The sequence below is a fragment of the Thunnus thynnus genome, chromosome 3 (assembly GCF_963924715.1).
Source record: "Thunnus thynnus chromosome 3, fThuThy2.1, whole genome shotgun sequence".
In the NCBI taxonomy this organism is placed as follows: Eukaryota; Metazoa; Chordata; class Actinopteri; order Scombriformes; family Scombridae; genus Thunnus; species Thunnus thynnus.
In genome coordinates this window covers 27,696,441-27,707,972 of record NC_089519.1, presented here as the reverse complement: position 1 = coordinate 27,707,972, position 11,532 = coordinate 27,696,441, and the positions used below count along the sequence as shown (strand labels likewise).

General features: G+C 40.2%; 1 protein-coding gene across 2 annotated transcripts in view; it reads left to right on the top strand.

Annotated features, from left to right (window-relative positions):
* Nucleotides 1-1,454: 1,454 nt before the first annotated feature.
* Nucleotides 1,455-11,532, top strand: part of LOC137179987 (protein kinase C beta type-like) — a 39,377-nt gene continuing 29,299 nt past the window's right edge. Inside the window, exons 1-2 of one of the 2 annotated variants that reach the window (XM_067585123.1) lie at nucleotides 1,455-1,855; nucleotides 2,334-2,365. In XM_067585123.1, coding sequence (XP_067441224.1) covers nucleotides 1,692-1,855; nucleotides 2,334-2,365 — 196 coding nt within the window. In that variant the 5' untranslated portion in view covers nucleotides 1,455-1,691. The remainder of the gene's footprint in view (nucleotides 1,856-2,333; nucleotides 2,366-11,532) is intronic. The other variant, XM_067585122.1, reaches the window with a different exon arrangement.

Sequence of the window (11,532 nt, the reverse complement as noted above, 5' to 3'; positions counted from 1 at the left end):
CCAAGAGACATATACTACCCACAGACTACAACCACCCAAAAACTGCTGGGCGTAAAACAGAAATGTGCAAACACAGCGGCAAGATTTGTGAGCTGTTGTGACCAGAGAATAGAAAACAACCACCTGCACCGACCATTTGCACTGTGCTGATCTCTGTACATATACATACTGAACAAATATCTTTAAATACATTAATTTAAAAAAAGGTGTAGTGTTTATATAGTTCTTATTTGTATTTATATTTTTGTAACTGCAAGTCAACATTTTTCTATTTTAAGTTTGAGTTTAAGTTTTTACTTATCTGTATACATACTGTGTATTTCTAGCAGCAAAATCACAATTCTTCTGTTTATGTACCTTTTTTTTGGTTGTTTTTATTTCACACTTGCTTTGTCAATGTAAACATCTGTTTCCCATGCCAATAACGCTTCTTTGAATTAGAGACAGAGAGAAAATTTCAAGCAAAATTAATGTAATTCACATTACAAAATATTGTTTTACTGTTTGTATGTTAAAATTGTACTTCTCCCTGCTTGTACTACTTTGTACAATGTGCTTTGGCGATACTGTACTTCAATACGGTTGTGCCAATAAAGCCTCACTGAACTGAACTGGACTGAGACACAGAGAGAGAGACACACACGCAGAGAGAGAGACAGAGAGACACACACACAGACAGAGAGACAGAGAGACACACATGCAGAGAGAGAGACACACACGCAGAGAGAGAGACAGAAACACAGAGACAGATAGACAGAAAGACACACATGCAGAGAGAGAGACACACACGCGGAGAGAGAGAGACACACACGCAGAAAGAGAGACTCACACGCAGACAGAGAGACACACACGCAGAGAGAGAGACACACACGCAGAAAGAGAGACACACGCAGACAGAGAGACACACACGCAGACAGAGAGACACACACGCAGAGAGAGAGACACACACGCAGAAAGAGAGACACACGCAGACAGAGAGACACACACGCAGAAAGAGAGACACGCGCAGACAGAGAGACACACACGCAGAGAGAGAGACACACACGCAGAGAGAGAGACAGGGAGACAGAGAGACAAATAGAGACAGCGAGACAAATAGAGACAGAGAGACAAATAGAGCGACAGAGACAGAGAGACAAATAGACACAAATAGAGACAGAGAGACAAATAGAGACAAATAGAGACAGAGAGACAAATAGAGACAAATAGAGACAGAGAGACAAATAGAGACAAATAGAGACAGAGAGACAAATAGAGAGACAAACACAGGAACAAATAGAAAAACGAATAGAGAGAGAGAGAAATATATAAAGAAACAAACAGACAAATAGAGAAACAAATAGAGAGAGAGACAAGCAGAGAGAGAGAGAGAGAGAGAGAGACAGTTGTAAGCAGCAACACATCGGTGAGAACAGGGAAGCAGGCGCGCGGCACGGGGACCCGCCGGAAGAAGCAGCAGCAGCAGCTTCAGCGCGAGCTGGACGCAGACCGACAAAACACCGGCAGCACGAGCGACACCGAGGCGGTCAGCGGGGCGGAGAGGAGGAGGAGGAGGCACCTGCACAGCGACTCGTTCTCCCCCGCTGCCTCTCGTCGTCTCTCTCTCTCACTCTCTCTTTCTCGCTCTCTCTTCGCTCTCCTCACCCCCCTCGTTCCTCTCGGACCGCCGCCGCCGCTGCTTCCTCGTTAAGATGGCTGACCCCAACAGCGACGGAGACGTACCGGAGAGCGCGCGCGGTTTCGCCCGACAGGGAGCCCTCCGCCAGAAGAACGTGCACGAGGTGAAGAACCACAAGTTCATCGCGCGCTTCTTCAAGCAGCCCACCTTCTGCAGCCACTGCACGGACTTCATCTGGTGAGTGAGTGTGAGTCGGGGGGGAGGAGGAGGAGGAGGAGGAGGTGGTGGTGGTAGTGGGGGGGTAACTAAAGGACACAGGTGCTTCACTTGCTGCTCGGCCTCCTTCCACACCGCAGTGTTTCATTCATTGTCATTGTCAAAAAAAAAAAACACACTGCGATGCGACATTCCCCCAGTTTCCCCCCACAATGCGACAGCACCGCGCGGGCCTTTCGTGGAGGAAGGTTGGGGAGTGGGGGGGGATGAGTTGTCGGTAGCCGCAGAGCTTGCTCCGCGTTTACCGCATCGACCCGACACCCATCCCTGAAACTGGAGGTCTGGTGGAGGAATGCAGTTGCAGACACACAGGGCCCCACTGTTGCTGCTGCTGCTGCTGCTGCTGCAGCTGTGTGTGTTGATCTGTGTGTGTGCATGCGTCATTTATCTCATGTGAATCCCCCCCTTTAAATTTCACATCCCTGTCTTCTGTCCACAGGGGCTTTGGGAAACAGGGATTCCAGTGCCAAGGTAAGAGCTCATTCACAAATCCCTCTGCTGCATATGGTTGTGGGTGTGTGGACGGATGTTCACTGTCTGTGGGAGTCTTATGTGTGTGTGTGTGTGTGTGTATGTGTGTTTGTTGTCTTCAGGGCCCGCAGGTCTGCTCACTGTCAGAATGACCTGTTGGCTCTTTTCGTTGACGGGCTTGTTGGTGTTGGCAGGCAGGTGTCAAACTCAAAAAAGCAGGACAGTTGCTTTGCCAACAGTGATAAACGAGAGTGAGAATACTCCGGGGAGGCTCAGGAGGAGAGACAGCGTGAGGATGTAAGAGAAGAAGAGTCTGTGGACTGGTGAAAGTTGAGATGTCTGGTTTTGGCCAAGGAAAGACAGACCAGGAAGTCAGTTTTCTTGGTGCTTTTGTTTTTTTTTTTCTATCTCTCTTTCTCAGCACATCAAGCCTGACATCTGATTTGGAGTTGTAAAATGGTGGGTTTGGTGTGTGGGCGGGTGGCGATGTGCATCCGTGGGTGGACGGCTGGTAGGTGGGTGTCTAGACGCAGGCATCTGCATCGAACAGTTTCATAAATGGCCCCCCTTTTTTTTTTTTTTTTTTTTTTACTGAAACAACATAGTGACACCCCTCAATCACATGCAGGCTACATGAAATGCAAGTGAATGTTGTTGTGGTTCTTGCTTGCGGTATCACTTCCTCCTCTTCACCCATCCATCTCAGACACCCACCTCAGCTCATGTGGCCCCGGTCATGTGACCACCCATGGAAGAAAATGGCCAGAATTTCCCCATCTGTGTGCGCTTGCTTCAGATTTCATTGACTGGGAAGAGTTTTTTTTTTTTTTTTTTTTGTTAAGTTGTGTAATTGTAAAGTCCCTTCACCTCCTGAGGCTACGGGCTCGTCAGCGTTATTGGTGGTGATACAGGAAATGCATCAAGGAGTAGAGAAATACTTTGTGTGTGTGTGTGTGTGTGTGGGAGTGAGCACGGCCTCCTGGACAACAGTGTTCTAGTGTGTGTGTGTGAGAAATTATCCTGAGCTGATAACACACACACACACAGTTTAGAGAGAGCAGACCAATCAGAGCCTTGCACAGGTGGAGCCGTCGTCAGCAGCTCAGGTTTCGTGGCGAGTTTTAGCAGCAGTTAACTGGAAACTGATAACTGTTAAATTTATAGACGAGCTGTTACACAACAAACGGGTCAAAAGATTGTTTTGCGACGTTATTAATCACTGATCAATATTCACACTGAAGATATAATGAGAATCCATCAATCAAACAAATGTCCCAGAAAGAAAACATTGATTTAGAGGCTGAAAGATGTCGGTTACAGGATGATTGTAACTCAAAGTCCACTTACTGGATTATTGCTGAGCTTTCAACCACTTCTCACGCATGGAGTTTGCTCCGTTGTCATGGAGCTAAATTAGAGCATTAATCAGGCAAAGTTTGGTTACGTTTTATCCCAATTAATTAGGATTAACTTAGTTAAAAGTTAATTTACTTTTTAGACATCTACGTTAAAGAAATTTACATGAATTTAAATATATTTCCACATGTAGCGAGGACCATATTTTCATCCAGATATCTTTTATACTACTACTACTACTACTACTACTACTACTACTACTACTAATATAGCACATTTCAAGCTATGAGCTGCTTGAGCTTTCCTGAGAGAGACAATATATAAGAAGGTAAAACAACTAAATTAAGCTTAAAATCAGCAAATGAACTCACGGGGTCACGACAGTTAGAAAATGATGAAGAGCAGCTTGTGAGTGATGTTCATGTGTGGATCTGAACAGTTATTGGACTATTTTTTTTTATCTTAATTTGAGAGATTAGTAAACAGGAATTTGTGAGGATTGTGTGAACAGGTCAAAAGGTTGTTTGTGATATTGTAGATCAGTGGAGCAAGGCGCCAAAGGTTAAAACTGGGTTCAATTTAGAAGAAAAGTGAGCTGTTTTGGACGTCTAAGTTACATATTTCAGTTGTTTCAACAGGATTTAAATTACAGTCTTTCAACATGTAATTAATATAGATGCTTAATAGCTGTTTAAACATTCAAGACAAATTGACCTGCAGACGTCCAGATCAAGGCTTTCTGGGTTATGACAGATATAAAACAGTTAAGAGCAGCTTGTTAGTCTGGCTCATTTGAGATGTGATGTATAGTTTTTAGATCAGCACACAAGAAAAGATAAGGATTGTTTGAACTGGTTATAAGGTTGCTTTTGATGTGCAGTGCTCATATCAAATCATATCGAAAAAATCAAAAAGAAATATTCAAACAAATCTTCACCTCAGGCTCTCAGTAAAAGTTGCTTTTGGTGATTTGCAGGTCAAAAGGTGTCGAAGCCTCTACTTTAGGTTAAAAGTTGTCTGGATTTGGTTCAAATGTGAGTTTTTAGATGTCTAAGTTACACATAATACACTTAATGTTGAAACTGGACTCTGTGTCAACCTCGGAGAAGAAATGTAACCATCTCAACGATGAAGACTAGTTTTTTGTTTTGTCCTTTTTTATTGGGAACCGTACAAGTCAAATAAATACAGAAGTTCACATATGAAACATCTAAGTCTTTCAGTTTCTTGGATAAAACCTCGGAGATGACACCAGATAGATCAAAAACTAGTGTAAGCATTGCCTTTCTGCCTTCTGCTATTTGATGTACACTTTATTTGAAATGTGCACATAAACACTACGTGTCTGTGTATGTAATGTGATGATTGATGCTTGTCTCTTGGCTTTGTATATGTGTCACCGGGAGAAGGCTCGCTGTATTGTTTTCATGTTTGACAAACAGCAGTGTCCTGTAACGTCATGTGGGATGGACCAAGTATTTGGCATGACGCAGAAATTAAAAAAAAAAGGAACCCAGTGACTTGCTTCAACAGCTTTTAAATGACTATATTTCTATATCGATTCACATGAAAGTAAACCTTTTTAGACCTGCAAATCACCAAATTTGTGCACATGAGTGTTAAAGAAGAAGTGTGTTCATTTTTGACACGTATACACCTACACATAGTAATTCTTCTTTTTCTTTAATTTGACCTGTCTCTCAAATTAGGTAGACAGATGGTTGGGATTGTTTGAGCGTGTTTGGGATAAAACTGGGCTACATTTGTTGAAAAGTGAGCAGTTTTCTAGATGTCCAGGTGACATACTGTATATATCTGTTGTTTTCACAGTATTTCAGTGATTATATTTCCGTATATAGTAAAGACCTGCTTCATATTTCAAATATACTAATTTAAATGTAGTTGAATTAAAAGTTAAATGCAACCTAGAAGTCTAAAAAGTCACTATTCAACCAAATGTAGACCAGTTTTAACCCGGATGTCTTTTGACCAGAAGAAAACATTTTAATTTGACGTGTACACGCCTTAATATCTTTGTTATCTTAAAAGCGGGAGATTAGTCAACAAGAGGTGGTGAAAACAGCATGAACAGAAGTAAGAAAATGGAGGAACAAGAAGGGAGTAGATGCCGTAGAAACTGAACGGGGGTGGAGCACAAATCATTGAAATTCTCTTCTTGGTCTGGAGGAATGTCAAACATCTGGTGCAGACTTGTTCTGACGTGTAGGGGAAGTGTGTGTTTCAGACACTATTTTGTGTGTGTGTGTGTGTGTGTTGGTGTGACAATAGTATCTTCTGTGCATTGTGGGTGTGTTTGAATACCTGTTCTGCAGGTAAAGATGTATCTTCTTTCTGTCCTGCCTTCACCTTTTTTTGTTCTTTTATTGCTGTACATTTGTTTGTGTGTGCACACCTGTGTACACTGACAGTAAAAAGAGGAAGTCGACCTCATGTAATTTCCTGCTAAAAACAGATCCACATATCTCATCAGAGTTTGGACTGGCTGTTTATAAAGGCTCTTTGAGGCCATTTAGGGTCAGTTAAAGTTTCACAAGAGTTGCTGATTTTGAAAAGTATAAACTAGTTTTTACCACATTGAAGACAACTCACTTTTTAAATGCAACCAACATTTATAGAAATATTGTCTTTAGAGTAAAACTGATGCTGAACTGGTTATGTTTCTACATGCATTTAAGCCTTTTTAAACAGCGGACATTTTGGCTGATAGTAAGAAAACCAAAGGTGTTACCACTAACATTAATGAGGTTTCTGTTCTAGTTAAGCATCCTGTAACTGAAGCAGCTAAATGGAGTTCAACCATCATTAATTTAATTATTTACACCTGTGTTTTTACTACTGTGACATGTCAAAATGTCTTCCTTGAATGGCGCCTGTTGCTTCAAAATGTTGTCTTCACATCAGGGCAGAAACAGCGTTTTCAAACCTACAGTTGGTTCGCTGTGGTCTGAATCAGTGGATGAGTTGGTAAATTTGGTTTCTTTTGACACAGGAAAAAAAAGCAATTTAACCAAAATGGATCAAAAGCTTAGCTTAAACTTTTGGAGTACGCCTTGTAGTTGGGTTGGATGGAGGTCAGATCCCGTTCCCACCACAAATCGCACCAAGGGGTCAAATAAACCAGAGTCTGATTCAACTGGATTAAATGAAGCAGGTTTTAAAAGTTGTCTTATATTTTTGAAAGACAGCAGCCCAGAACATAGAACAACATGCAGGATACTTTAGATTTTTTCAGACAGAAGTACAAGTAAGAAAAAAAGTAAAGATTATGTGAAGATTCCTGAAAACACAAACAGATTTCTAAAAAGCAGCCACTCGTAGGTTGATTTGACACTGTGATAAGAATTCGTCTGCAATCAGAGATTTTGCTGTACCATTAATACAGTGGTAGCCGTACCTTTTAACATTTCTAAGTGTATGAGGCCATAACTGTTACAAGTCTCGCCATGTTACAAGTCACTGAGTCAGACTGTGACGATGTACTTTGAGTTGTCAGTAATTTCTTCACTGGATTAGTCAAAAACATACATTTGTCTGTTTTTCTCTATATTCTCTATCTATTACTCAACTGATTTTTCAGAAATGTTGTTATATCACAACATACATCAGTATTATTATATTAAATCACATATTTGGTTCAAGGGCTGGGTAGCGTTTAAAGAATTACAATACCAGTACCCTTAAAGTGATACTGATACCAATAAAGTACTTCATTCGATACCCATCATGCGAATGGAAGCATTCAGTTACGTAAAATGCCACCACTCCTCCCCATCCAAAAGATTTTTACACAAATACATTTTACAAGTGTTCAGTTTATTGAAATATTTAACTGTAATAACTGTACAAAACTGTACGATGAAGTATTATCACCACAGACTGTATAGGTTGTAGCTGCTGCGGTAGTGGGCCAATCACATCGCATTAAATCAAAGAACGCTTGTGGTGATTGGCTGCGAACAAAACCATAAAAACAGTATTTTTTTTTCTAGATCTGAGTACAAAAAGGATCGAATGCAGGTATCGTTTGGAGAAGTTTACCAAGTTTACTACTTGCTACTGGGTTATTTCGGTTTCCCTGTTTGGTACCATGATAGAGGATTTAATCCATATCACCTGCTCGTCGTTATTAGCTTGAACAATTTCTAATGACCTCAAAACAGTCAGTGTCCTCACTGGTTTTCTTATTGTGCACTTGCAGGTTTGACGTTTGCTTTCACAGTTTCGCCCAAAAGTTGACTGGAGCGAAACATTTTGTTTTTTTGTTTCTCTGAGGAAGCCTGTGATTTTCACTGATACAGCCACTATACGGCCCACTGGTTTTTACTGACTGTCGACAGATATATAATTTGGTTTTTGAGAGTACTGACAACAGAAATAAGAAAGTGCAGATGTTGAGCATCCTTTCCTCTGTGCCTCTAATACAACAGTTACAATCTCAGTCGCTAAAAAGAAAATAACCTATTCTCAAGAAATACAGAGCTGCACCGAGTTATTGTCATTAGTTTCAGCTTTGTTGGCCTTTTTTTAGTAAGAAAAATATTTTAAAATATATTTTTAGGGCTTCCTGGTGGGCTCGTTGTTAAGCTGCATATCATATAACTGCACCTGGTTTGATACTGGTTTTTGCTTCATGTCGTACCCTCCTCCCTGTCATTGTTATTGATTGCATTAAGGCAGTGGTTGAATTTTAATCCTGATCACTGACTGATCAGCAGTTGAAATAGTATCTTTATTATTGATTGGATGACAGACAAGCCAGTGTAAGATATTGATTACAAGATACGTTTGTGACATCGTGATTGTGGCTTAGAAAACAAACACACATCCTCTTTTTTTTTTTTTTTTTTCCCTGGCCACACAGCGCTCTGCCTGCTAGTCAGTAAGCTGCTTCACGGTGAACTCAGTCCACACATTTTTCAAGTGTCAGTACTCTGAAAATGTCAGACGTCAGCGTGCGTCACAGGATGTTAACCGGTGTGGAAGATGAGGATGAAATGAACAAATGGAACAATTTAATTTTAGATATGAACCAGCGTTTGTGGATTAGTATGATTAGAAACACATTAATGTATTGTAAAAACACACTGCATTATGGATATGGCGATAGAAATAGAGAAACTAACAATTATTGGCAATATTGATGAATATATAGATTTTTCAAACTCTAAAAATTTAAGGTGCCCATCATCTAGTAATAGCCCTAATAATCTCCTAATATTCTATATTTTGCCTAATGTACAGTTCATAAATAGTACACATTTTATTCAATTTATAAAGACAGAAAAGACAGTAAACGTTTATATTTAAGTAGTTTAAACCAGTTAATATTTGGTGTTTTTTACCTGAAAATGACTTAAGGGAATGAACAGTTCATTTCAGTCAATTACTTAATTACCTAATTGACAAAACGCTTCAGCTCCTCTAATATAAATTGACAGCTATTTACTTTACATTGATTAATCAGTATCAGTGATTTACTTGCCAATAGTCCCCAGTGTGAATGCAACTGACTCAGGTCGCTCCATAAACACTGTAGGTGTTATGTAGCGTACAGTCAGCCAGTGTTTACTTTACACTATATCAGGTAAAATGTAGAAGGCCTCTCATCTTTAAAGTCCTACTGAAATGGAAAAACATGTTGTTTTTTTTTCCTGCAGCAGGAAACAAATCTGTTCTAGAAATGACGTGTCCTGTGATTTCATTTGTATTTCAAACCTCGGGTTGTCAGTGCTTATCTGTATAAAGGTGACAGTGCCTGCTTGTCAGGCATGACTCGTGTGATTTCAGTTCAGAAAGGAATAGATTAACATTTCAGGAAGTACGCTTACAGGTATGTGCTTTCTTGCAGAGCGTTAGATAAGAAGATTGATAACACTCATTTCTAAAGGCTAAGTGTGTAGTTGGGGTCATTGGGTTACAGCTTAGTTTAGCATAATGACAGGAAGCACTTTGACACAGCTAGTCTGGCTCTGTCCAAAGGTCTAACTACTGATTAACATGTTATTTAATTCATACAAAAACAGAAATATGGTGTTACAGGGAGTTGTGTGCTGGAAGTATTCCTTGTAAACCAACAGGCAGGACCAGTTACTTCCTTGAGTCTTGTTGTTGCAGTTAAGTTACCAGGAGAGATGTCACTGGTCCTGTCAAGAAACCTCCAGGATACGGAGATGCTGGTATGAGGACAGAGCCAGGCTAACCGCTTCCCCTTGTTTCCAGTCTTCATGCTAAGCTAAGCTAACTGCCTGCTGCTGGCTGTAGCATCATATTTACTGTAGAGACATGAGTGTGGTCTCAATCTTTTCATCTAACTCTGGCAAGAAAGCAAATAAGCGTATTTCCTAAAATGTCAAACAATTAATTTAACTACTGTGCAGCTGTAAAGGCTGATTTATGGCAGGTCGCTTGGTAGAAATGATGTATTTTTGACGGAAAAAAGTGTTGCTCAACACTTTCCTTTCATGTCGTGGACACTGACATATTTTGTCACGCAATGTGATTGGTTATTGTTACTATAGTCGCCATGGAGATTGTAGTTTTCATTGAACTTCCTTATTGATATTTTGGTCTGTAACTTTAGATAACTTGTAACGTCCTTGTTTAATTAGATCCGTTTGGGATGATATAACTAAACAAGCTGGCTGGAGAATAGCATCTGGTTACCATGGAGATGATATTAATCAAAACTGTCAAGCGACTTACTATAAATCAGCCTTAACTGCAGTCGTATCATCAGCACTCAGCCAATCACACGAGTGCTCCTCGTGGTTTTAACTCTCTGCTAATGTGCCTTCATTTCAAAATAAGAGTTCGATCAATACATCATCCAGCTGCTTCTGAACAGCCCAGGCTGCTGAAAAACAACTAAATGTTTTAGCTGGTTAACATCGTGTTAGCCTAGATTAGTTTGCTATGTACAGTATGAACGTGTACATACATAGTTTTTATTAACTTTATAAGCAAACTTAATACAAACACTCAGACAAAGAAAACAAACGAAACGAAACAAATACAATAAGGGTGAATTGTATATCTTTGTTTTTTATTTTTTCAAAGAAGTACAATGAATAAATAAATAAAGACTGTTGGTCGGACAAAACAAGACATTTGAAGACGTCAAATTGGGACGTGTGAAATTATAACGGACATTTTTCACTATCTGACATTTTATAGACTAAACCAGGTGTCGTTAACCTTTGGATGTCCTGAACCATTTTACAATGTTCAAAGACCCGACTGACTCATTTTCATAATGAACATTGATCTTTTTATTTATTTACTGCTGCTGCTTGTCTCCCCGTTTAGATGCAGCATGCCAAAAGATCTGCGCTCTACACACACACACACACACACACAAACACACACTATTATTTGTGCAAAGTATAAAAATTATGAGGGCACAAAAGAACATTAATTAAATCTTTTTAAAAATTAAAATTAATCCATCTTGGATTGAGAATTATTCCATCCAAGATGGAGGAACTTCCTGGAGCTTGTGTTGATGCGAAAGTGTCGGCCCGCTGTCGTCCTGGCAGATCATCGCAGGAATGTTTTTTTGGATCGCCTCTGATTTGCCGCTAACGCCGTCAGTCAAGACAAAAAAGGGGCAGCGTTTGTAGACTCGACTGTCGGGCTCAGCCTGGTTGCTAGGCAACAGAGCGAAGACCTCCTCAGCAGGTCACTAGGCCTGTCTTTCAGTAGTGTGTATATGTGTGTGTGTATATGTGTGTGTATGTGCACAGGTGTGTGTGTGTTTGTGTAAGTGACAGAGCAGATTTACAAGCAAAAAA